At 39.1% G+C, this 27,560-nt stretch overlaps 1 protein-coding gene across 2 annotated transcripts; it reads right to left on the bottom strand.

The window, feature by feature from the left end:
* Positions 1–984: 984 nt before the first annotated feature.
* LOC145492921 (multidrug resistance-associated protein 1-like) lies at positions 985–27,560 on the bottom strand. Of its 2 annotated transcripts, XM_081472298.1 has the most exons (27): positions 27,387–27,560; positions 25,288–25,449; positions 21,998–22,059; positions 21,024–21,158; positions 19,936–20,178; positions 19,230–19,422; positions 18,201–18,455; positions 17,137–17,202; positions 16,433–16,570; positions 15,493–15,633; positions 14,575–14,653; positions 14,089–14,161; positions 13,554–13,680; positions 13,205–13,381; positions 12,570–12,737; positions 11,901–11,984; positions 11,459–11,552; positions 11,091–11,242; positions 9,927–10,439; positions 9,089–9,288; positions 8,497–8,623; positions 7,809–7,910; positions 7,058–7,204; positions 4,819–4,977; positions 3,952–4,118; positions 3,009–3,203; positions 985–1,702 (listed from the first exon to the last, which is right to left on the bottom strand). In XM_081472298.1, exons 2-27 carry the CDS (start codon positions 25,399–25,401, stop codon positions 1,594–1,596), a joined length of 4,020 nt encoding a protein of 1,339 aa, XP_081328424.1. In that variant the 5' UTR covers positions 25,402–25,449; positions 27,387–27,560; the 3' UTR covers positions 985–1,593. The 2 variants fall into 2 exon arrangements, with proteins under 2 accessions (XP_081328424.1, XP_081328425.1); XM_081472299.1 differs by lacking the exon at positions 27,387–27,560 and having other exon boundaries at positions 25,288–26,593.

The raw sequence follows: 27,560 nt of genomic DNA on the forward strand, positions 1-27,560 counted from the left end.
TTACTGTTGTTAAACGTAACGCAATAGAACTGTTACGCGTTAGAACATTATAGAAGTCTTTCTTGTCTAGTTTAAACAATATTTACAATAGCCTTTCACGTATACATGTTGCAACAACGTCCGGTTTAACTATATCATGCTTTTTGTATGGCTAGTCTTTTAAATAGCCCCATTCTTGTTTCGTTCAAGGCCGCATGGACTCTGTACGTTTCATGGTACACGATTTTATATTGGTTTAAACCTAGACATCAGTCTACCTATAAAAGAGGCTTAGCTTGGACTTTAGCATCATTCGCTCGTTATATCACTACTGTAACTTTTAGTTAGCCCTCGAAATTGTAACTCCCACCCTTCCCTCCCTTTGGAGGTTTATTGTCGTTGTTCATTAATATAAATAATAAACTGGGGTTCACCTCTCGTGCCACGCTATCGGTTAAGTCTTGCAGCGACTTCCCCAAGCTTCGTTTTCGCTAATTTAGTGGCGCTATTTAACGCTCTTTTATGCCTCTTCTTGTCCGATCCAGCACGTGCCGGCGGAGTCGGCTCGTAGTGCTGGGGAGATAAGTAAGGCTTGAGAACTGTCTACACTCTAGCACGATGCTGACCGGAGGTCAGCTCGTAGTGCCGTTTAGAGTTACGCTACTAGGACGCGCAAGCTTTTGGCCTCGCCGACTTGTCCGATCCAGTGCAGAATTAACCGCTGGGGAGATAAGTTTGGCATTTGGTCACGCAATGGAAGTTCGTCTGTCACGCCGATTGCGGAGCGGTGTTCCCCCCTTTACGCCATAGAACGCGTGTTTATTGCTTGTGTTTGTTGGGATAATTAAAGCATTACTCCCTAGGAACTGCAACATTAATTCGAATTCACTTTGAATGAACTCTGGTTTCTCTGGGACAAAGATAACTGTCCGTAGTACAGAGGAGTGCAAAGTATGGAGACGCTTGTCAGAAGAGGTTTTGACATATTGTTGTTTTGTTTGTTTGTTTGTTTGTTTGTTTGCTTGTTTTTTTTGTATGTGTGTGTTCTGTTTTGTTTTGTTTTGTTTTGTTTTGTTTTGCTTTGTTTTGTTTTGTTTTGTTTTGTTTTGTTTTGTTTTGTTTTGTTTTGTTTTGTTTTGTTTTGTTTTGTTTTGTTTTGTTTTGTTTTGTTTTGTTTTGTTTTGTTTTGTTTTGTTTTGTTTTGTTTTGTTTTGTTTCTTTTTTAAGTCGGGAGAGGTCCGACTGTTTGAACACCTCGTAATTACGCCACGGTATTGGAAACAATCAGGATGGCGATATTCCATTTGTGTTTTTTGTGAAAATAGCCGTTTAGGGAATGGTAATGACTAAGGGGCAGACTGCTGATTAAAGGAACTGTAGGCTACCCTGCCGTCTGATATATCGGACACTGGGCTCCAAAGGGTTATTATATTGAGAAAGCGAAACTTAGGATAACCCTCACTGTCATCTTTTTCCTCCATCAAGAAGGTAAACACGTGTGGCTCCCGTTGCTTCGCGTTCTTCCGCAAGTTATTTGTAATGCTTGGAGTCTATCATACAATGGCGTGTTATAATGTTGCTGTCCTCATCACTCAACAGAAGCTGAGGCGTGTTTCATGCCAGTCGTGCATCTTGTGCCAGTTTCTTGAACAGTCCGTCACGACTCAGTAAGTTTGTAGGCGAGTCAAACTCAACGATGGAGCCACTATCCAGAACCAAGACCCTGCAGTTAGAACATAGTTAATTAGTGATTACTGTAGTTTGATAATCCATATAATTTGACACATTATTACCATCATACTTTATTACTTTATTATATAAATATACGGGTATCACCCGAATGCCCAATCATTGGTGAACATGTTTTGGAAGTCTTCTTGACATCACAGGTTACCTTGGCAACAGGATAACCTGCTACAAACACCCTTACCGGACAAACTAGGGAGTTTTAGCAAACCACGACGGCGACGGCGGCGAGACTGTCACCAAACAAAAGGTTTAACGAGCAAAACAATAGCTGTGCACGTGCGTTTGAATCTTTGTACATTTCTTTGCCGTCCTCTGCAAAACAACAACGTGAAATGACAAAATTCTACGTATTTTGGAGAACGAGAACCGCAATGGCTAATTTTTCGTATCTTCTTTTGGAATTGAACGCTGTCGGTGCATGTTAGCCTGAGCAAGATTTTAGACCGATAGGCGTACTGAACAGATCTTCACAGCTGGGACATTCGAAGGTAAAACATAAATTCATTTTTTACAAGGCGTAACCTCCGCCGTCGCCTTCGTCATCGCTAAAACTCCTTACTGTCAAAGGGTGGCGGTGCTGACCAGTCCGAATGTAAGTAATAGAACATGCGGGAAACTCGTCAGTTTAGTCGCTTTTTACGCTGGGGACTAACTCCGCTTTTCTTAGCAAGTATTAATACTCCTCAATGATTGAATTCTCTTCAACTGCAGATATAACTGTAAGCATTTTTCCAGTCTCACTCCGCGGCAGAGAGAGAATTTTGCCTGACACTAATTCGAACATTTGGTTTACTGCAATCTGACAGGTTTTATGGACAATACGTCATTCAACCATCAGAGATTTCGGAGTAAGCTACCAGAATTACCAGAATGGTAATAAAATTATGACTACGTATCTTCGTTTACTAACGAACTGCTCCTAGGATACTAAAATGATGATATTAAGTGAATGAAGGGACAGTAAAATGTAATTAGTGTTTAGTGATTTTCCAAAAAACGAGGACACAATTCGAGATCAAAAACTTAGTGCCTGCGTTCCCCCAAATAACGCCTGCATTCTCCCATATAACACCCATTTGCAGCTTCAATCAATGCACCAAGATAGTAACCAAAAAAAGCCAAAAATAAAACAAAAAAACAAAACAAAACAAAACAAAAAACAAGCCAGATCACTTCTTTTGCAGGTAGGTTTCCATTGCTTTAAATAGTGTCTCTTAACATAATCTGGCTTAGCCTCAAATTACATCTCAAAAGGGACCTCCATGATAGTTCATCCCTACCTATCATAATCCATGATAGTGTTGAGCCTGTGCGCAATGGTAAACACTGTGCGGTCAGCGAATTCACGCCGAATCGTTTGCTGAATGAACTCATCCGTTTCCAGGTCCACCGCGGCCGTGGCTTCATCGAGAACCAGGATCTTACTTTTACGGAGCAGCGCACGCGCTAAACACACCAACTGCCGCTGACCAACACTGTGGAGGAAAGGCTGCATTGAGTTGCTTGCTAAAGAAGCGGGATATTGGAACTGATCACTGGGCGTTTGACTCATTATAATGGGTGTGACGTTGTATCGTAAACTTTCACTATTTGTGAACGAGAGGATGAAGAATGAGTCATAAGGAGGGGGCTTAAAGGGGAGCAAAGTGCTTGAGGTAGAAAGTATGCCCGTTGCGGGGAAGGATAATGCAAAGTTAGAAGCAAAGAAGTAAAGGTTGAAAAGAATGACAGTAGGAAGAAACGATAAATAAATCAATTCAGCAAAATTGGAGATAAATAGGAAAACATAAATAAAAGTAAACAATTATGTATATACGTACAAAAATAAAATACTAAAGTACATGCATAAAATATGGAGAAAAGAGTACCAAAATAAAGTAAGCACATACTGGTTCCAACAACACACACAAAAAAAATCCAATTCGAGGCCGACCTCAGTTCCCATTACTGCACTATTGAAAGGAAATCTCATACAAAGCAGAGACAAAAATCATGAATGAGGCAATGTCCATGGTTAAATTCTCTTCCTTGGTGTTTAGGGTGTTTATAATGACTATAAACAGAGAAAAACGAAAAAAAAAAAAATAGACAAGTGCCTCGGTTCCTGCTAAAGGCTCTGTTCTAGGTTATCGAGGCAAATCTTCAACTCACCAAAGAACAAGAAATTGCCAAACCTCCATGAATGCGTGTGTGTTTTTTTCCTTCTCTTTTTTAAGAAATTACCTTAAATTCTCTCCCCCTTCTGCTATTGCATACTGCAGTCCTTCGCTCAGCCCTGAAACAAAGTTCTTCAAGTGGCTCACATCCAATACGTGCCACAGTTCTTCATCAGTGTGCTTATTGAATGGGTCCAGGTTTAGCCGAAGGTTTCCGGAAAACAGTACGGGGTCCTGTTGGGAGAAGTTCTTGAAATTACTAAGGCTATGCCGAATATAACTTTGTCACTCGTGGAGTGGGTACAATTGATGAACTCTTTAATTAACACAATAAATAAAACTTGTTGCCAGGGACAAGGTCAGGAGAGTCAGAACAAATACCAATTAACAAAAGACCACAGAAAAACTAGTATACTACTTCACAACCTTTGGCCATAAAAAATGAAGTTCTTGCAGGAAAGAAACCGGTTTTAGGTTCTCTATTGTTTGTTGTTGTTGTTTGTTTGTTTGTTTGTTTTGAACTAATTTCTTGCTTTGTGTTGGCGCTGTTTGAGTACATGTCACATCTATTGCATTTGAAATGTATGGCAACACCCTGTCTATGCGATATCATCAAAGGATGACTTTATAGGCTTTGCGTCACGCCAAAGCAGTAGAAAGCCGTGACCGTATATCCTGCAATTCAATGGTGGCGCTTTGAACACGAAACAAAAGTAAACAATAGTGGACTAATCTAGTATCAGCACGCTGTACGTACCTACACAAATATGTGATATTACAAAAGAATGGCTTTATTCGTTTTGTGTCACGCCAAAGCTGTAGAAATCCGTGACCGTATATGATAGCGCTTTAAACACGACACAAAAGGTAACGAAAGTGAACTAATCTAGTGTAAGCACGCTGTACGTGTCTACACAAAGCAACTGTCCCTTACTTGTGGAATAATAGTGAGGCGTGACCGAAGATCCTGGAGTCCAATGGTGGCGATATCAACACCATCAATGACAATCCGACCACCAGCTCCCTCAAGAATACGAAACAAGGCTAAAGCTAAAGACGATTTACCAGCTCCTGTACGACCTACAATGCCGATCTGTCGGGAAGAAAACATTATAGCAAATTACAACAAATAACGAGCTTATGATTACAAGACAAGACACCAAAACCGAAAAACCGCAGTTTTTAAGTGCGAAAACCGAAAAACCGAACCAAAAATTGGCCAAATCGGCAAAACCGAAAATCTTAACGCCCCCTCCTACTTACAAAGTGGTTTGAAAATCACTCCTAGTTTAACACTCTAAAGTTTAAAGTGAAGCACACAAACCATTTGGCTACATGCAGATAAGGTAAGAAAACAAGACAAAGAAACAAACGGTAAAACTACCTTGCAAGTTTCAAAACGTGAACAACCTGCATAATAAGCGTTCAGAGGAGAAGGGGGTGGGGACGGGGGGTGGGGGGCAAGTTCGGATGGAAGGAGTGGGATTTTTTTGCCCCCCTATTCTTTCCCCTTCTCCGTTTTCGCCTGGCTAAACGTGAAGAATTAATATGTTTTTGCCCAATACCTATTGATGGCCGAAATCATGTGCTACAATAAATAAATATAATAAATGGTAGCGTGGTGAATGTGGAGACCACTGAACGGGTGAAATAGAAGCAAAAGAAGCATTTTTCTTTCTTCTGACTTAATACTGCAGCACAGTCAGTCTGTATTAGACCCCGTCCACAATACGCCGGAGGAATTTGAAAACGGAGGTTTTACTCTGAAAACGCATCAAATGTTTTCCGTCCACAGTACGCTGGAGGAATTAGAAAACGGAGCTTTCACTCTGAAAACGCATCAAATGTTTTCCGTCCACAGTACGCTGGAGGAATTTGAAAACGGAGCTTTCACTCTGAAAACGCATCAAATGTTTTCCGTCCACAGTACGCTGGAGGAATTTGAAAACGGAGCTTTCACTCTGAAAACGCATCAAATGTTTTCCGTCCACAATACGCTGGAGGAATTTGAAAACGGAGCTTTCACTCTGAAAACGCATCAAATGTTTTCCGTCCACAGTACGCTGGAGGAATTTGAAAACGGAGCTTTCACTCTGAAAACGCATCAAATGTTTTCCGTCCACAATACGCTGGAGGAATTTGAAAACGCAGCATTCACTCTGAAAACGCATCAAATGTTTTCCGTCCACAGTACGCTGGAGGAATTTGAAAACGGAGCTTTCACTCTGAAAACGCATCAAATGTTTTCCGTCCACAATACGCTGGAGGAATTTGAAAACGGAGCTTTCACTCTGAAAACGCATCAAATGTTTTCCGTCCACAATACGCTGGAGGAATTTGAAAACGGAGCTTTCACTCTGAAAACGCATCAAATGTTTTCCGTCCACAATACGCTGGAGGAATTTGAAAACGGAGCTTTCACTCTGAAAACGCATCAAATGTTTTCCGTCCACAGTACGCTGGAGGAATTTGAAAACGGAGCTTTCACTCTAAAAACGCATCAAATGTTTTCCGTCCACAATACGCTGGAGGAATTTGAAAACGGAGCTTTCACTCTGAAAACGCATCAAATGTTTTCCGTCCACAATACGCTGGAGGAATTTGAAAACGGAGCTTTCACTCTGAAAACGCATCAAATGTTTTCCGTCCACAATACGCTGGAAGAATTTGAAAACGGAGCTTTCACTCTGAAAACGCATCAAATGTTTTCCGTCCACAATACGCCGGAGGAATTTGAAAACGGAGCTTTCACTCTGAAAACGCATCAAATGTTTTCCGTCCACAATACGCCGGAGGAATTTGAAAACGGAGGTTTCACTCTGAAAACGCATCAAATGTTTTCCATCCACACAACGCCGGAGGAATTTGAAAACGCAACAATCACAGGCCATTTTGGATTTGTGTTTGGGGAAAACTTGGACAAGGAAATATGATTACCGTAGCTTCATCGTTTTCGAAAAGCTCTGTTTTCAAAATGTTTTCCCTCTACACTAAAAGGCAAAGCAGGCGTTTTCAAATCCCTCCGGTTTGAAGACCGCTTTCGTGACGGATTAGGGTGGACGGTAAGCCTAGCCGGAGCAATAAAGCTCCGTTTTCAAGAATTGTTCCGTTAGAACAAGGTGTAATTCATTTCTGCCTTCTGAAGTTTAGTTACATAATTCTCATCAATGTACCTTTTCTCCTGGTCTTATATCACAGGTGATCTGTTTCAGTGCAAGAGGTAATCCTTCTCTGTATTTCAGATCAAACTCTTCCATTACAATTTTTCCTGAGTAAGGCCACTCATCTGGAGGGCGACGGTTCGGAATGATCCAGTCAGCCTATAAATTGGGATTGCAAATGGTGTTGTCAGTTCACTAAAAATACTTTAAAATGCAGAGAAACAACAAGCGCAAGCCTGTGTAACAAAGAAAAACACACATCAATAGCTTTTCGTGGGAAAACAGTAGTGTTTCAGAAGATTCTACGGTATCACATTGTACAGTAATTCCGGGTCTGCGATTTATCTTGCAAAAAAGTTGTTTTAATGCGTCGCTATACACCATGTGACTGGTGGAGATCGTCATGTCACGCCATGTCATTTCTAGTCATGTTATTTTATGTCACGTAATCTCAAGTCGTGTCTCTTCATGTCATGTCGTGCCACGTAATAAGATGTCATGTCAAGTCATCATGTTTAGCATGATTCAGTGGTGATAAACAATTTGCGTTATAATAAAATGAGTAAGATTTGATTTGAAAATCCTCGAAGTTTATTTTTTAAAAACGTCTTGACAAGGTTTTTTCTTATGTGTGCCTTTATTTGAAGTTAATTACTCATATATAGATCCAAGCGAAGGAGTTCTAGGGTATAGTTAGGTAGCTTCTAAGTACATTGTGAAATCCAGTTATAAAAAGTCTCTTTTCTTCTAGTTTGTTGTTTACCTCAGTAGCTGTTTCTGAATATTCCTTCACCCTTTCGACAGAAACAAGGTGAGTCTCTAATTCACTTGTCATGCGAACCAACCAGTTGAGTGTATCTGTAATCTAAAGAATGTAATAGAGTGTTAGGTATCCGGTAGTCACACGCTCAAATCAGGCTTAAATGATAACTACAGCTAAACTTCTGCAAGTTAACACTGCAGGAAGAAAATGATACGTATTTTCGTAACTGAGCCGCATTACAAAACGTTGAACACAAAGTCCATAGTTTGGTCCGCAAGTGTTTTCTAATGTGCAGCATATAGAGCATGTAATGTCCTTTACAAACAAACTTAAAGCAGAGTAAGGTCGACTAAAATAACAGATCACACACAAAGGAGTAGGTCCGGAGTCGATGACCCTTTTAGTCACACGATTTTAAAGCAACCTTTCAGAAATTACCTTTCGCCCTGCCAAAAATTAAAAGAGCGCATATCGACCGCGTGTTTACAAGAGGTTCATTTTTCCAGGCTCCGCGCTCACCTTCGCGTTTCGCGCTCGTGTATTGCAAACAGCGTTCTGCCACTCTAAATCACCTGTACCTCCTATCATTCAAACCATCTACTCTACAAGCTAACAAAAGTGGCAATAAAATCATATCAACGTTCCCTTCTAAAGTTCCAGCTGTAACCAGACTTCGCTCTTTACCCACCTCTAATGAATACGTCAATGACATGCCCACAAGCCCACTCATGATCTTGTCCCTGCTTATCACAGCAAACATCCCAGCGAAGAATATCAGGCAGTTTCCAAGGAATTCAAGACGAACTGCAAGCCACCTATGAAAAGCAATTGAAAACGTTTTCGCCAAGTTTGTCCTTCATTTCCCAGAATTTTCCATTGTGCAAATCATGAAATGGCAGTTATCATTGGTAGAACTCGTCCATACTACCCCGTAAGAATTTCAAAACAGAGGTTTCACTCTGAAAACGCATCAAATGTTTTCTGTCCACACTACGCCGGAGGAATTTGGAAACGCAACAATCACAGGCCATTTTGCATTTGTGTTTGTGTAAAACTCGAGCAGGGAAATCATATGACTATCGTAACGTCATCGTTTACGAAAAGCTTCGTTTTCAAAATGTTTTCCGTCCACACTGAAGAGTGTTTTCGAAAAGTTCCGTTTTCGTGACGGATTAGTGTGGACGGTAGGCCTAACCGGAGAGACAAATCTGCGTTTTCAAATTTCTCCCGCGTAGTGTGGACGGACCTTAGTTGCTTGGACAAAATGTACTTTTCCTTACCTATTAGAGGATATAGTGGAGTAGTACGCCACTTGATTCTCGTCTGTCCTGTAGTAATTATCCCGGATGAAGCGCTGCTGTTGTGAATATGCCCGGATGGTGCTAGCGCCGTTGATCGTTTCTAGGAAATGACTGTAGATTGGTGATCGGCTCACGGATTCGATCCTCTTCAACTGACGTGAAGTCGCCACATAAACTCTCTGTGGGAAGATGGGGAAATGGTTTAAATTGGTTTCCAGTTATTTTCCGTTGATCATAATAGAGACGTGCACAGGAAGATAGCGATATAAACGTTTTGGCAGAGAGAAATAGACTGCCAGCAGAGAAGCAACCTCGCAGTAAAATACTCTGGCTTTTTCCTAACCTAAAAAACATTTTTTTTTTAATCCAAACGTTGATTTCCTGACATATGGAGACCCTGAAAGAAATAGTTACCACACCATCGAATACAGTAAATCCGTCCCCGTTGATTATAAGTGCGAAGGAATAATTGTTTAATTGAAAACGCCCCCAAAATATACAAAACTAGACTAAAAAATAAATAAATAAATAAAAATTAAAAAAAGCTCTCAAAAATCACGCTTACTCTTCACATATTTGTAGAGCATGATATAATGGCTCATATACCATGATGGCCAAGCCAGTTTCGAATTCGGTTATCTCGAACCAAAATGACTTTCCCTTACATGTAAACATACTTTTCAGTCATTTACTATCGGCGACACAACTTGGCTTCCTGTTGTCTTGAACACGTTTCGTTGAGGGCTCGAAATGGCGGGATTCAACAGTAAAATGACCTGAACTTCTCTTATTAAAGACCTGCAGTTGTCTCACTAACCTGAATATAAAGATACAATAATCCCAGAACAGGTATCACCACCAAAAACAACGGAGTGGCGTAACTTATGGCAACAATATTCCCGATGACATCGAGAACACACCAGAGAAAATCTGTTATGCATCGGGGTATAGTGTCATCTACGATGTACAAGTCCTTGGAGAACCTGTTTACAATTCTTCCTAATGGAGTAGTATCGAAAAAGCTCATTGGCGAATGCATTATGTTGACCAAGAGGCGATGATGAAGTCTACGTGAAGCGACCATTGATCCCAGTGTGATACAGATGGAGAGAAGAAAGGTGAACAATCCTTGGCCCAGTGCGATGCCACCGTAAATTCCGATGTACATGTTTCGTTGCTCGTCTGTGGTAACATTTGCTGAGCTCCAGTAGGCAAGCCACACTCCAGTGCCTACTGTGCAAGATTCCATTAGGATCAAGAAGATTATGGTGAAGACTGTAGCGCAAGGACCGACCGACTTGATGTACGAAAGAAGCACAGAGAATTTGACCTGAAACAGGCAAAAACTCAATGATTTGGTCATTTCTGGTACATTTTAACTGCAGCTATTCGTTATAAGATTAGAGACGAACAAAACCCAAATCAAGAGGCAAATTGTAATAACAAAATATTTCGATAAGATCATCACATAAGGGATACAAAACGTTACTAGATTGTTCATTGTAAAACTTTGTAACAAATGCAAGCACACGAAAGGTGGGGCACAAACCAAATGCAAAAACGATTTTCCTTAGAATGCATTGACCAAAGTAGACATGGATGCTTGTTCGAATTGGCTACCCAGATTTTGCAAGTATTTTTATGCGAGTAAACTTTTTCTTCTACAGCCAGTGTACTCTAACTAAATATTAGCTTCTTACTAATCGAGCGCGAGGTACATTGACCAGAGGTCGTACCAGTACGGACTGAGCGCAGCGAGGTCGGTACAAAAACGATCGAGGGCCAATATTCCCCAGTATCGCACGAGCAAAGTTTAGGCACTCAGGCCTGAAATTTGCCGGATTTCGAAAGCAGAATCAAATACACGGCTTATCCCAACCAAGAAATAACCAATCTTATCAGAATGCTCGGATTTATCCCAAGACTACCTTGCCATATAATGATATTTGGTAATAATCTGACTCCAATTCAGTATTCTTACCCTTCCAGTCTCTGCCCGCTCTTCTTCAATCATCTTTCCTGTTTCACTCGCATCGTCCGTCTCAAACTTCTTTGCATCCTCTTTAACCTCTTCAGTATCAGCAGGAGTGCTTGACTTAGAGTTGTCTTGTGCAGAGGATGGAGCAGTCTCTCCTAGAAAGAAAATTGAAAATGAAGCTGACGCAAAAGACTATGGTTAAAAAGAAACAGTTCTAAAACTTAGCTAAATAATAGAGTGGTGTGCTTCATGATTTCTGAAATTTTAAGTAGGAGAACTTGGAATAGGGGCAGTCATAGAACGCAATATTAGACGCAGAATACAATAGGACTGGTTCAACTCCTTGTATCCAGTCTGGCAGTGCATGTTACCTGGAGTGTTTGATGAATGGTTTTCTGAGGCGTAAGTTTGCAGAAATTCAGCAAAGGCTCCTGAGTTGTCCAACAACTCCGAGTAGGTCCCACACTGAAAAGAACATGACAAGTATTACAGAACACGCGGCAAAAGTTCACGCTAGTGAGCTGAATCGATAAGTGTTTCATCAGGGCTAAAATTAGACGAAGTTCTATAGCCAACACAAGATCAACACCCCAGTGTTAACATGAAAATCTTTTCCAACTGACAAAGAGCACATAAATAACACTAGTCCTCTGCACGGCAGATCTGGGTTAAAATAGAAGCAGAAAATAATATACGATAGCGCGAAACTTTTCATTGCATGTTATTGAGTATTATTCAATTTATTAAGGCTGTTCTTTCGAAAGAAACAGTCCAACTTAATTTTTATGATTATAGTGATAACACAAAACAAACCTCGGAAATTCTTCCATCTTTAAGCACAATAATTTGATCCATTTGGGGCAGAAAATGAATACCATGAGTGACAAGCAGACGAGTCTACAAGGAAATAAAAATACAAGAGATTATCAAGAGAATTTGATACTTATTTTTCAGTTAAAAACCGAGTTAGGAACTGGATTAGGAAAGTAAATTTCTTTAAATACTACTTAATGAGTCCGTAAGAGGGTTCACTAATCACTAGAAGGCACTAGAATTGACTCGTTGATAAGGAAACAAAATGCGTGTCGCCACCAAAAAGTGGAAACCATTGCTCCTAACTCGGTTCCCAACTTACATGTACTTTTCCGACTCTTAATTTACGTTCAGTGGACTAAATGGTTCTAAGGAAACTGCTTTGTTCCGTCGGCAAACAACTGAGTTAAAAACTAGGCTATTTATCAACTTGAAATTAACCGCTATAGTGAGTTTGTGAAGCTGACTTTTCGAGCGTTAAATCCCTTCTTCAGAGCAAGCAAAGGACTGTGGATTGTGTGTGGGTGTTTTAATTTAAGACATTACTGTTCCACTAAATGCAGGCTTAGAAATCGGTGTACATTAAAGATCTGCACAGCTATCTTATTTCATATACATTGTCTATGAATGACAGTAAACCTTTGCAAAGCTACCATTATGCGAACAAACCTTATGTTGTAGCATTCCTCTGGGACCAATAACATTGTCAAAGATGTGTTTTCCAACATGTGAGTCCACAGCACTGAGTGGATCATCCAACAAGTACACATCAGCGTTGAAATACACAGCACGAGCTAAGCTGACTCGCTGTTTCTGTCCACCGCTGAGGTTTATACCCTACAAATATTGTTTAAAACATGGTAAAGTCTCATTAACACAAAGAAAATAGCAGCCTGGATTATGGAAAAAACCCTGACAGAATGTGACTTCATTTCCAAAGACGTTGACTAAAGTTAACGACGTATTTAACAATTCCAGTCAAAGCTGAGTAATTTATGAACTCAGAATGTAATTTTAGAAGACACTTCATTCAGAGTACATAATGAAAAGTTGGAAACGAAGAACAACTTGTGATTTGAAAAATTACATTTGTTTCACAAACTTGGCATGTTAATAATAATAGAAAGTAGATTCCAAAACAAGCAAACAAAAACAAAAAAACAACAAACCACAAAAACGAAACGTTTATATTTATCTGGTATAAAAATCTATAGAAATTTCAAGCTTTTCTCCTCCCCCACCCGTTATTTCCTTGCTGTATATAAATTCAAACACCGAAAAGTAATAAAGAAAGTGTTTCATACTCTTTCTCCAATTTCTGTTGAGTCACCAGCAGGAAGAATTTCCAGATCTGTTCTCAGAGCGCACGAGTCAATCACGTGCTCATAACGCGCGGAATCAAAAGCTCTGCTAAACAGGATGTTATCTCGTAGAGTGACGTTCTGAATCCAGGCCTGCTGGGATACATAAGCTACAGAACCCTGCAAAATATTTATGACATAATTAATAAGTTAAGTATTGTTCAATACCAAAATGCATCCTAAAGACTCATTTTGAAACAAAGGTAAAAAGCTATGGCGTCATTGATAACATGATCATCAAATTAATTAGTGTATGTTGTTGATGGTAACGTGATTATAATCAAATTCTAACCTCTACAGAAACGTTCCCGTCCAATTTCACGGTTTCTCCAAGAAGAGCAGAAAGCAGGGTAGATTTTCCACATCCAACCTGACCAACCACTGCAACAAGTGAACCAGCTGGAATCCTTAGTGAAATCCTAAAACAAAAGCACAAAAGCAATTTGACCACGTGTACAGACTGTGATGGTACTTATCCTGAAGTTATGATTTCCATTACAAAGATCACTGCGATATTTTTGAAAGTTCATTATTAACAGTGTAAAAACAGGATCTGTCAGCGTTTTGGTTCTTGTTACGAATCGTTCCAGTCGTTTCTACTGTTTTAGTATAATAATTAAGCACTGTAGTGTCTTGCCTGGTTACGCACTCATTACACAGCTGGCTTTCTCCCCAGGAAAATTCATTGTTTCATATCATACTTTACCATTCTTCTGCTAGAATCAGCTCTTGGCTCCATCTTAGAAGTCGTACGTGTTAACATTCACCACCAACACTGTAAAATTGTCTTATAACTTTAGTTGTGGGTAAATTACTAGCAAACTTACTCTCTTAACACGGGCGCATCTCTGCTGCTCCAAGTAAACGTACCACTCTCTATTGCTACTGCCGACGACGACACTATGAAAAATTTAAAACAGGTTGGTGCTAAACACACATTGAGTATCGGTTACAACACACAGGAGGGCTGTCATAAAATGTTTATTGACAAACTCATGTAAATTATGCGCTAAATTTCTTGCTTTGTTCACGCCCATTCGAGACGGTCCAGGTTCTTGGGGGTCACTCTCTCAAGACGGATTTTAGCTATTTAATCCACTTTTCTTGTTTCCTTTGAGTGGCGTGAAGAAAAGAAAGAACGGATCCGAGTCCTCTCAATGAAGAAGAATTTAATTTGCCATACAATTAATATGTTTCCTTTCCTCAGCTAGATTACTTGCCAAAGCTACTATGTAAATTTCAGTTTAACAAAATTTATGTATGGTATGTAAGTAAGACAATAACTCTTGACGTTTTTTATTCTTAACTCTTACATGTTGTCCTTTGAACAGTGTTGAGATCCAGCTCCTCCAAGTCTAGAAACTCTTGTAGTCTTTTCAAAGATACCCTGGCCTTTTGAAACCAAAGACGACAGAAAAATTTCAGCAATGTAAAACTCTATTTAACAATTAGATTATGAGCTCGAGATTTCTGTCGCGTGATAGTTGACGAGGGCGCAACCTGAGTCAACAATCACGCATAGAAATGTGTTTTAGTATAAATCTACTAGTCGTTCAAAACTTTATCTAAATCCTCTTCACAGACACTTAACAAGTGCACACTGCTAGGCTACTCACTATCTACAACAGAACAGATAGAGAGTAGCGTACGCAATCAGAGAATGGCATTCGTGATAGGAGTCAAGTAGATTGATGCTAAAGGATGATGCAAACTCTCAGTAGCAAACAAATCCACTAAATATAAACGTAGTCAGAAGTCTACACTGTATAAACATTATGGTCTTTTCATGGGTATATTTTATAGGAAAATTCATTACCTGACTAGGGAATTCCACGTTAAATTTCACGCGAAAAACCGATGAATTTTCCTTGAATCGCATAGCCTTCTTTTTAAATGAAAGAAAACCTCGTTTCATTTACGTCTGTGTGAATGGTGCAATTTCACGCAAAGCCTCGCTTTCAAGAGTCGCAATTCTACGCTGAATACCTCGCCTAGGTAACCAATCAGGGTGCGAGAATTTTCTGAGTTATGCGATTCTGTGATTAACGTCTCTTTTCCGGAACGTTTCCAGCCTGCACTGGAGGAATTCAGCATGGTGTTGAAAACTCCTCTTCTTGGGCAGCACTTGAGAATGGGTTCCACAATCCCCTTAACCTCCAACCAACCCCACACCAACCAGGTTCCGTGTGGGAGTGCAGATGGCCATAAAAATATGATCAGCATGTACCCACCTGGATGCAAGTTACAATGACATCAGGGAGCATAACAAGAGGGAAGCGCATCACATTGAATAGCGACAAGGCAACAAAAGCCTTACTGGCTGTCAACACATTCCCGGTAAACACAAAAATTGCAAATGAAGTGGCCGCAACCTGCAAAAAATAAAAAACATATATTATATATCTATAAAAAATTTTAAAAAAAGGTCAAAGAACATTATGTAAATATCATGCCGGCAAACTTTTCAGTATCTGCAGTGGTTTACTATTTACACTGTAGGGAAACCAGTTGATAGACAGCTTGGGCAAAATATAAGCAAAAACAACAACATCAACAATAACAGACATTTGGCCTTTCCCATAAATCAGAATTTACTCATCTAAGAACCTGGAATTGAGTATCTACATTCATGTATATAGCTTGAAAACGATAAGCACATTCCATCGGGAATCTTAAGACATTTACTTTCCTTTATCATTAGTAGCATAGGTCCTTGGCGATAGCAGAGAGATTACTTACAGAGAGGCATAGGTCCGCAATGCAGGCAGACAGATGGTTTATAGAGTAATATAGATTTGCAATGCATGCAGAGAGATGGTTTATGGAGTAGCATAGCATATGTAACGAAATATGTGAAGCTTAACTAAAATTTCCAGAGGGGTAGGGGGGTCTTAGGAAAAAATTCCTTCCATGGGGGAGGTATGGATATGTTCTGGTAATACATAATGCATGCAAAGAGATTTTTTTTTTAATAGCATGGGTTCACACTGTATGCAAAGAAATAGGCCCACAATGGTGCAGATTGATAGGTATACAAGTAACAAAGATCCACAATGTATCCAGATCAACAATGACAATGTTTTGATTCTACTGTATATTACTGTATGTCTGATACATGAAGGTCTGTTGTTCTGAAACTTTCCCAACTAATTACTTTGATCTGTCACTTACTACTGTGGGTGCACAGCCAAACGTGAACATGAAACCTGAGGCCCAGAGGCCAGAATTCCTTTGATACTTCAATTCTGTATTGCGTATTCTTTTGATTTCTTTCATAAAGGACTCTTCCCATGCATAAAGCTTAAGGACCTACAAAACAAAGCAGACACCATAAGGGTTAAAAATATTTCTTCCGGACTAGAAAGTCACTCCTTGAAAGCCATACATATAGCACTTTTTAAATATATTGAACATGTATCTTTTGAAAAACTCTTGGACCAAGGTTATATATATACAGGGTGTATGTACAATGTAGTTCATACATGCATCTCCTGATTGTACTATATACATTTAGTATCACCCAACTAGTGGAACAATGCAAATCCTGCATTTTAATTGGCTACGCTACCAGAGGACTATAAGTAATAGACCTTGAGTAGTGAAATTGGTGCAATTGAGCATGACACTTTGTTATGTGTTATTCGCAAATAAATATTTCATCAACTTACATTTGTTAACTTAGCTTATTATTGCCTTTTCTGTCCGACTAGGCTTCGCCTCATGGGCTATTGACCCATAGCCCTTGCAGGCTACGCGTCTAATTGTTAAGTACATAGCCAGTTTCAAATGATTATCAGAAAGCTACCTGTACAGTACATGTATGTAGAAGTTATTTCTAGAGCAAATTGCATTTCCACATACATGGTATACTGTACCTTCATTCCACCAAGAACTTCATTCATGACTTTGATTCTTTCATCTTTCTCACTCATTTGCTTCATCTACAATTTAATAATGCAAAGAAACTTGTAATCATTTCAATAAATTTCAATTTACTAACATGTAATGTAATAAATGACAATTTAACAACATTAACTGCCATGAGCTTAGCAATCCATGCTCTTCCAGTCAGTGGTGTATCTCACAAATACCTGTGCAACGTTGCACCTATCTAATCTATGTTACCCTGGATCTTCGAGTTCTTAGTATAAGCAGTTTTGTAGAGCTTGTTTGACAGCAGTCCTGAGTGCTTTAATTTGTAGCATTTATTTTCAAGCGTTCCCCCACCCCTTCCCCAGGCACCCACCTTCAATCTAAGCAGGGCAGTTGAGCAAAACTGGTCTTAATTATCGCTAATAATGTCAAGAACTAGATACTGGTAGAAAAAGCCAACAAAGTGTCTACACCTTGTGAATTCAACCTACATGCATTTTATGATTACAAATTAATGTTAATCAACACATATCTATGTCATTGTACAGTGCATGACAAACCAGTTAAAAACAAAAACAATGCTCAAATTTAAGGTCCCTTTTTAATGCGGCTAAATGCAATTTAATGGAGTTAACAACAAATTAAAGGGTGCCTACATTCCCGTGGTAGTCAGAGCTGTTTTTGATATGTGCATACACCAGGATTCCATGTGCTCCTGGACTGAGACGTTTTGGCAGCGTTCACAGTGGTAGCACTTAAAGTGAGCATTGTTTTGCATGGGAGCACATCTTCAAACATTCCCCCCTTCCTTTCTTCCCTCTTTCCACTATCAATTCAGTGTGATGGGTGCCTCTCTCCCCCTTAGCTTCTGTGTGGGGGTTCATGAATGGTTTGGTTTCCACGATTTGCCAGCCATAGGAGCTGTCTTCATCTAGGAGCTGGCTACCAATAGTGGAAGCTTCTGGATATCTCAGGCAGCCAAACTTCATTTAGCAATGCAATTGTTAATGACAGAAGTGTTTAAAGTAGAAGTCTTAAAAATGTAAAGCTGACTGATTCACTGTACCTGATAAGAACCCATTCTACTTCCAAGAAACATGTTCAATGGAATAATGAGTACCATGACTCCTAACCCAGCCAGAATAGGCAGTCCTAACGTGTTATAGAGGAAGTACAGTGACACACCAATTTGAAGTGGGCTTGACCACAATGAGTTGATGTATGTTGTAAGCTCCATGAGGCGCTGGGCATCCACAGACATCAAGTTTACCAGTTCACCTGCTGTTGTCTTTCCCTTGGACTTACTGTTCAACACCAAAGCCTAAGTTCAAGAGAGTGATAAATCAGAGCTTGACGTTAACGTTTCAACTTAAGTAGCCTAGTGGCTAATGACAAATTAGATTTAACTACTGTAGCCAAAAAAATTGTTTCACTAGCCAAGTGTTGATGTGGGTTAGGTCCAATAACAGCAGGATTACTAGCAAGACTTGAAAATGCATTCAGTTTGGGAATCTTGATCTCTTGGATGTATAATGTTGACAATACTTGTAGTGAAAATCATCCATTTATACAATCATATACATGTATATTGCTTGCAATTACATGTACCTTGCAAACCAGTGAATACACTTTTTTCTTGTAGATTATTAAGTTTGTTCTTTGAATAAAACAAAAACTACTTCCATCAATTTTATTTCCAAAGTGGCTAGTGAACATTGAAAACTTAAGAGCCAAAACTAAATTTCTACTAGTCTGTGGCTATTTCGCTACCCTTAAAGTTGTGCCGTATAAACAGACATCAAAATCAAATAATTGTCTTATAATTAATTAATTATCTTAAATAAAATCAAACAAAAGAGCAAATAAAATAAATGTAAAAAAAGGGAACTTAATCTTGAGTCCCAAAATATTGTAAAACAACTTACTGAAAGTTGCAACAACAACAAAAAATAACTAAATAAATAAAAATTTTGGTTTATTTACTTCTGTTTGAGATTGGCTGAGAAGTGTAATAATTTATTGGTTTGTAGTTGGTTTGGTTTTGGTTTTACAACACCTGGCTGAAAATCGCTCTCAGTATTTATTAATAAATTACCTTTTCATAAACTAAGCCGATAATTCCTGTACGCATTCTCATACCAATTGTCATCATTTTGTGGAAGTACTGATGAAGAGCAAGAGACTGTATGACCGCTGTGATAAACATTCCACCAGCGTAGGCATAGCCTTTCCATTCCTTCCATTCACCAAACATATCATCCTTGTCTTCAGTGTAACCAATAAGCAACCTAAAAATACACAACAACAATAAATAAATATGTAAATATTAAAATAAATATTATGAAATAAAGAAATTTAAAAAAATACAAGACATGTTGTAAAAAGTAGCTGAAACTTGAGAGTTGGGTATAGCAGTATTTTTACAAAATATAGGATTTGAGAGGTGCGCAACACACCTACACCCAATTTTGGCACCTTGTGTTAACAGTGTCCACTCCTTTGTGTTCTTCGGACGGTCCATGTAACAGTGCTGTAGTATAATTACTACACAATTCATTAATATGCAGAGTTAGGTACTGTCTGAATACCTCTAGAGCATCAACTACAACACTCCCTTGGCCCAGGTAACAGTCTGCCTAAGTGTAGGTCTGGTTCATCTAGCTTGGTGTTTTTAATTTATGACATTGCTGTACAATTTTTGACCATTTTCAATTTTCAAACAATATATTAAAAAAAAACAGCTCTCCAGACTGAAAAAATATATAGTTTACATATATTAATAGTAAATCTTGAATAATTACTTCAGCAGTTGAGGTTGAACAAATAGCAACATGTCATTTAAGAGCTTGCAGAGGACAGCTATAGCAAAGTTGATTCCAAACAGGCTCCAAAGTATTTTTGAGAGAGAGGGCTTCTTTTCCTTCTTCTCCTTCTTCTGTGTTGACGGATTTCCCTCAGACTCCTCAGTTCTGCCCTCGTCATCTAGCAGTCGGTCTGTTTCTTTGTAATCATCTTCATATTCATAACTTTCTTTGGGTGCATTCCTTAAAAGAAAGATACAAAAACATTCAAAACTATAATTCAGAAAAAATTAAAAATGTTACAAGAATACCAACCATTTAACACTTAATGTGATGCTATGATCACTGTTTTTCTATGCACAAATTGATTATTTCTGGTCCACATAACTGCATGACTGTATGTCGTCCCACTGTCAACATACATAATTATAATTTTACACCACAATAGTCAATTCCCCAGATCTCTGAATGGACATGAAATTATCAACTAATAATGTTACTGTTCTACTCGTCTATGGTGTATAAATGCAATTTGCACAAGATAGTGTTATTAAGTCCCTAAGGCATGCAGACAGATCTTGACAAGCATGCCCCTTTCCATTACCATAGCCTGAGTGGACAAATTATAAAGAATTACCAGTAAGCATTCTGTCGTATGTGTAGTTACTGTACTTTAAATATGATAAATCAATAATTAAGTCCACATCTGCTGAACTGTGGAGGCACAGTGGCCTCATGGTTAATGTGCACTCGACTCCAGAGCGAGCAGTCCAGGTTCAAGCCCGTGCCGCCTGGAACATTGTGTTGTGTTCTTGGGCAAGATACAATTTATTACTAGCCGTATTTTCAGTGCCTCCCTCCAACCAGGAGTATCAATGGGTACCAGTGAATTTACTGATGCAAGTACTGGTACATGAATTTTTTGTAACCCTGCGATGGACTACTATCCCATCCAGAGGAGGGTAGAAATATTCCTTATAGTCGCTTCATGCTACAAAAACTGGCATAAGCTCCAGCCCCACGGGCCCCTCAGACGTTACCTCTACATCCCCTGAGAAATTAATTAGTTTCTATTGCCAGTAACTTACAACTGTCTGCATTTCCTCTGTTGATCAGCCCATTTTTGCCTCAGTTTTGGCACAATATAAGATGCTTGGTTATTTCTTCTCAATGCCCATAAATCCTTGTCTTCTAGAGGTCTTTTGTACCCAGTGTAAATTATCCTGGTATAAAAATCATATGACGCTCAAATTTACCAACTGAACAGTTATAAATAATTATTTACAACTGTGACTACATAGAACTGCTGAGTCTTAGAAAATTCTATCCATAGACATGGGAAGTCCACCCGCGTATGAAACAGCACTTACCAGTACTTACCTTAAATGGCCACCATACTGTAAATCAGTATGGTGAAATGTTTTTATTAATGGTTCCTACTTGACTTCACCTTCTTCAACATCATGGTTTATACCTGCCACATACTTGCAGGCTAGGGCTCTTGAACCGAAAAAGCTCTAATTTAATTCTCAAAAAAAGCTGGCAGCTTAGAAGACTACCCTTATAAAGGCCATTTCCACGACATCAACCTAGCTTGGGAGCTATTTTATTTGTTTTATAAAATGAAATATTTTAACTTAGTTAAATCATTATAAGTTCATTCCTTTAAATGTTCATTCATTCCTTTATCCATTCTGTCTATTCATCCATTTGTTTGTCCATTCATTAGTACAGTTCATCTGCTCATCCAGTCATTCCTTTGCTCATTTATTCATTGCTCCATTCCTTTGTTTGTCAGCTACATGTAGCTGGTTAGTTCAATCATTATTTTGCTTCCCACCTTGTTCAGACTTCATTTCTTTATTTTCCCATACTGTTATTTGTCTGTCTGTCCATGGATACATTTGTTGATTTGTTTGTTCATTACTGGTCATTTAATATGTACAGTGTAACATGCATTCATTTGATAATTTGAGCATTCAATAATTATCAATTATATTGATTTACATTCACTAGCTGCTTCTTCATTTTGCACATAAATTATTATTTACAAAATTCTCACCAATTAAACCACCAGAATGTAAGCTTTGAGAGAAAATTGGTTCTATCCTCAGGATTTTGCCTCTGCATTGAAAGAAAAAAAAAAACAACTTAGGGACCGTTCATTTTTTAAGGGATAGGGGGGGCTGGTGGGATTTGGGGAAGTGTCAGTGGGAAATTGAATGACCCCCCCCCCAGCTTGCCAATTTTTTCGCATGACCCCCCCTCAAAAGGAATTTTTTGGGGGATGACCCCCCCCCAACTTGGCCACCTCGAAAAAAAGTTACATCTGGTATTTTATAGATTAATACGTTCAAATGGCACTACACATATCTTGATGTCATATTAACTGTTACATTTCACTTGACAAGTGAATATTTACAAATCTATAAAGAAAGCTGTTTTGCTCATCTAAATTTCTCAAAAGAATGAAAAGTCAATTTCAGATTTTCTAGTTATTGCTCGTCCTGAGCGTGTTTTAACTGGCCGCTCGTCTCCATCTTCCTCGTCTGCAGCAATGAATGCCAGGATGACATCATTGGAGTCATCTTCCTCAGGGTCAGTGTCATCACTCTCGTACTCTTCATTCATACGATCACTTGCTTCACTGCTATCACCCCTGTTGTCATTTTGTTCTCTCACACCAGTTTGACCAGTTCTGAGAGGATTCCCCATCGGATGCAAACATGAATGTCTTACAATGGCCTTCACTTTTTCATCCTTGCTGCTCTTGAAATGCTGCTTCAGTCCATGGTGCTTTAGATATTTATCTAATTCTGGCACACGGAGCTTTCTCAGCTTGGCTGCATCCTCACATAGATCAGCCCAAGGATAATCCTCATATGACTTTTCTTTTATCTCTCTACTTTCCCTTGCCTTTTCCTCCATTCTCTTCTTCCTTTTAAACTCCATCACTTCAAGATGGTGAAGATGATCGACAACAAACTTTGCCTTGACAATGAACTTGTCCGCAAATGCAGCAACGCTCTCAGGGTCAGTTAAAACCACTGTACCACTGGCATGCTGTTTCTTTAACTGCACTCTTGGTTGCCAATCATCTACCTCACGCCCTTCATTTGAAGTCTGCTGGTAAGGAAGGTAGTGGTACTCCGGAAGGCAAGAATGGTCAGGATATGGTTTAGGACATCTTCCCATGGGTGGTCCAGCCCATTCAGAACAAAAAGAACAAACTCGACCTACCTCTCCTTGACATGAAAACTTCAGAAACTCCCTGTAGTTCTCACCCTCTTCATAATGTTCACTCATGAACCGCTCAGAAGAGGCCGCTTTTCAAGGCATAGACGCTTTCTCAGAGAGATCAGGAGAGTTGTTAAAACCTGACTACCAGTTAAAGCTTAGTGATGGACGAAAATTGAACTACGCTATAACAAAACAAAAAGAGGCCTTTGAGAAACTGAATGGTCTGTTAAAAAATCTGAAAGATCATGACTCCACGCTGTTCCAGGCCAATGGCATTACTCTGAAGCATGGCGAGAAATTCCACCACGATTTCAATGTGAAGCACATCGCTAGCGTTGAGGCGAAGCAGTTAAAGGTTTCACGGGAAATAGAAACCCTCGAAGAAAAGAAGAAGACCTTTGAACGGACCTTCAAGGGCCTTCAAGGAAACTATGTATCAAGGAAAAGAAAATTAAAAGAAAACCGCCGGAAATCAAACAACAGAAAACGCAAACGGGTAGAAAACAACATTCGTCGCGTGTATCACATCTGCGTTGCAAATCCCCTTGACAAAGAGCTTCCAAATTGTCTTCTTTATCCCCCTTCCATGACAATCCCTGAAGCGTGCATAAACGTTGAAGCTGTGGCAACAATGCTGTTTAAACGGGATGCAAAATTAATCGCTTACCTACTGCAAACAAACTATTTTAGCAATGCGGCAGGAAGCAGGATGCTCACCAATCTTGAGCCGGAAGTTAGGAACAGGGTGTACTGCATCCTGCATCCTGAAGATTATCGCACGGATGATACGAGTGAAGAGGAAGATGATGATGAAGAGGAGGACGAGAACGACGAAGAGGAAGAGGAGAATGTCGAGGAGGAAGAAGAGAATGCCGAGGAGGAAGAGGAAGGAGACACCTTATTTCAGTGATCTGTACTCCACTGATTTCTCCACTGCGTTGAATGTGCTACGAGCAATGTTTTTAAGAGTTTTATTCAGAACTATATTAAGGCATTACAAAGTACCGTATAGCACGAAATTTTTGTGGTAGTTTTGTTTGGCAACTAAAAGTAAGAAAACGATCTCAGCAGTTAAATAGTCGCTAGAACAACATTTCACCAATCAAAAACCTGTTACTGTTGAAGCGCTGTTATTTGTAGTTAGTTTTATTGATATAAACGTTGCTAAGAATTTTTCTTCTTACTTTGAAACTGTTTCAGACTATTAAAGATGTTTATATTTCGTGAAAAACGCAAGAGAATTTTTCATCAATTTATGAAAACTTCATACCACTTTTTCATCGCTTTTTTTTCGCTTGACCCCCCCTTTTTCTTCATATTTTTTGGGGTGGCCTCCCCTTTGAAGCCATTTTTTTTCGCGTGGCCCCCCCCCCAAATCCCACCAGCCCCCCCTATCCCTTAAAAAATGAACAGTCCCTTAAATAGAAAAAACTTGGGGCCATTATATTTGTACTAAAGGCATCTGCAGTAGAGTGTTGATCGATATACCCTTGATCGACCTTCCATCAACACTTGACGAACATCTTGATCGATACTCGGTTGACACTAGGTCAACACTTGAACAACATCTCAATTGACACCCGATTGACGCGAGTGTCAGTTGATATACAGCAAGTGTCAACCGACTCATATGTATCAATCCACACTCAATCGTGTGCCTGCAAAATTCAGCCAACTTGCGACTGACTGGGATGTCGATCGAGTGTTAATCAAGTGTCAACCGATGTGTTGATCCAGTACTAGGCGATTGAGGGTAGATCAAGGGTAGATCATGGGTAGATCATGGGTATTGATTGAGGGTATCGATCAACACTCGACAGTGGATGCCTTTAGTACACATGATCAGAACTTCTAATAGAATGATAAGGGCAATGTCTTCAACTACTCAGATATCTGATTTTTATCTAAGCCTTTTGTAAAACATAGGAATATTACAATTTGAATGCTACCTTCTTAGTCTGTGCAACCAACTTACACCATTTATTCTATTATGTGTTTACTGTACTAAATCATGTCACTATTTAACACAACAGTACAATCACTCTTAACTGATAATACAAATAACCTATATGATAACCACCTGATTAAATAACAACCTTAACAATGGCTTACCCTTCTCACAGGTTCTTTCTCGTTGATCTCAGGAAATGAAGCCCATCCAACATCATTGAAATTCTCTGGTTGATCTGTGGAGCTGTTTGAACCTTCTTGAATATGCCCTTCCATGAGTACAATTCAAAATCCTTTCTTTTGTATATTTAAAATCACTGTGACCTGATGAACAAAATTAAAACAAAGCCACATCTTGTGGCCATGGGGCTCTCAACAAAACACTAACTCTCTACTGACCCCCTATAAAATCAACAGGAAAATAAAGTTCTAAAAAGCCCTGAGGATTAACTATCAATAGGACTGATTCAAGTTCACTAATAAATTTATCTCACCTGAAATTTCCAAGACAACTGATGAGTTGCAGATTTCGGATTGATTTTGCAGATTTTTAAGTGTAGGTTTTATTTACCGAAAATCAAGCAAGGAACATGCTGGAATATCATGTATCAAGGATGGTATTTGTACCCATTACATTTTAGAAAATTAAGCATATTAAAAGTAAATAAATGAAGAAATGCTGGCAAATGAATGCATTCGTGAGTGACCATGGGCAATACGCACATTTGATATGTCAAGGGGAAGTCACACATTTCAAGTGCTTTTTCACAATGGAAAAATCGCTAAAAATAAGTTAATAACCGACCCTACATAACCACCCAACAAAACAGTGTCAACACTCTCAGTACAATCCAGTGAAATAATAAATTACTGAAAAATTGCTTTAACATTAGGAAGATAGGCTCATTCCCAATGAAGCTTGATCCCCTGTTGTTCCTTTAAAGTTGCTCATCATGCCTATATTTACAGGTGTAAAGTGTTGATTAAATTAAACTGAGTTACTTGAGAATTCATGGTCTTGCTTGCCAACCAGATGCATCAAGGAGAACATTATCCAAAACCACTTTTAAATTTGAATAGTAGCTTGGGGGAAATTGGTGAGATACCTAGAACTACAGTACCATGCAAAAACGCGACTTCCCAGTGATGTTTATCAGTGTTCATGTAAATCACAAGCGTGTTCATACTGCCAGCGTTTCTTTGTGTCTTCCATTGCTTTATTTTCTGATGGGTACAAATACCACTCTCAACGATCATTATTTCAACTTATTTCTTGCTCAATTTTTCGTAAGCAAAACCTTCACTTACATTCAAAGGAAAAGAGTGGTTCGAAAGTCTGCAACTCATCCGCCATCCTAGAAATTTCAGGTGAGCTAAATCTAGTTGTGAACTTGAATTGGTCTCATTGATAGTTCTGGCCTTTTTTAAATTGTATTTTTCCACTGATTTTGTAATGGGTTGGGGGAGGGGGGGGTCAGTAGGGGGGTCAGCTGACTGCCTGACCAGGAGTCTGTTTTGTTGAAATCCATCTCATGGTCTCCTGTGCAGGTCACCAAATCTCCCAGATATAAGGGGCAGTTTTTACCACATATTTGCACACTTATATTTTGGGAGATGTTAGTTATTTGTCGTATTTTGTTATGGTTGAATCGGTGGAACTCAGTTATGTAGTACGTCATGTTGGGAGGTATTAACAATAAGGGAAAATCGGTGATATCTTTTTTTTAGGTTTTGATCATCCTACTTGCAAAAATCCATGATGCGTACAATACACTGCACATGCTGTAAAACAAGCATAGTCACTCAGGTCATTTTTCCAGTAGTGTTATGCATGGCTGCATTCGCTTCTTTCATTCTTTCTAAAGCATAGTACATACTTGTTGTACGCTCCAAAGAGAAAACATTATTTCAAATCAACTTATTACTGCACTTAATAGCACCAGATAACTGATAGCTCCGTGTATAAATATTGACGTGACTTCGCCTATCTGCTACATATGCATGCCGAGAAAGAAACTTCGCACCGGCTAAACACTAGCTAATTACAGTTGCATAACTAATGTACAACATGTGCACGTTATTTACTTGCCAATCGACTGCCAAGTGCAGAACATTTCCCATTATGTTACTGGTGTTATGGGTTAAGCCAAAGTGTTACAACACACCTAAACCATAAATTCATGACTCGGCAAAAAGCTCGGGTTCTTGTTTACTGTAAGATCGAAGTCTTGTGCGTGTACAGAGAAAGTTGATAAACTTACCCAAAATCGAGGCCGGCAAGGATGAAATATCGTAATTATCTCGTATGTTAAAATATTGTCATTAAAAGCAACTGCAAGTTGATGAGGCACATGTGCATCTTTAAACCGAACAGTTTCTGTGCATCGTACTTGTGGAGTGAGAAATCATTCTTACACAGATGCCGGTCGCGTGTT

This window comes from Orbicella franksi, chromosome 7 (genome assembly GCF_964199315.1).
Source record: "Orbicella franksi chromosome 7, jaOrbFran1.1, whole genome shotgun sequence".
NCBI classification, from domain to species: domain Eukaryota; kingdom Metazoa; phylum Cnidaria; class Anthozoa; order Scleractinia; family Merulinidae; genus Orbicella; species Orbicella franksi.

Excerpts from the sequence above, each read along its gene's own strand:
- LOC145492921 (XM_081472298.1), bottom strand. The coding sequence starts at position 25,401 with ATGGAAGGGCATATTCAAGAAGGTTCAAACAGCTCCACAGATCAACCA. Across the intron at positions 11,985-12,569 it reads GAGGAATGCTACAACATAAG|ACTCGTCTGCTTGTCACTCA; the intron begins GTTTGTTCGCAT and ends ATTTCCTTGTAG. Across the intron at positions 4,119-4,818 it reads GCCTCACTATTATTCCACAA|GACCCCGTACTGTTTTCCGG; the intron begins GTAAGGGACAGT and ends TTCTCCCAACAG.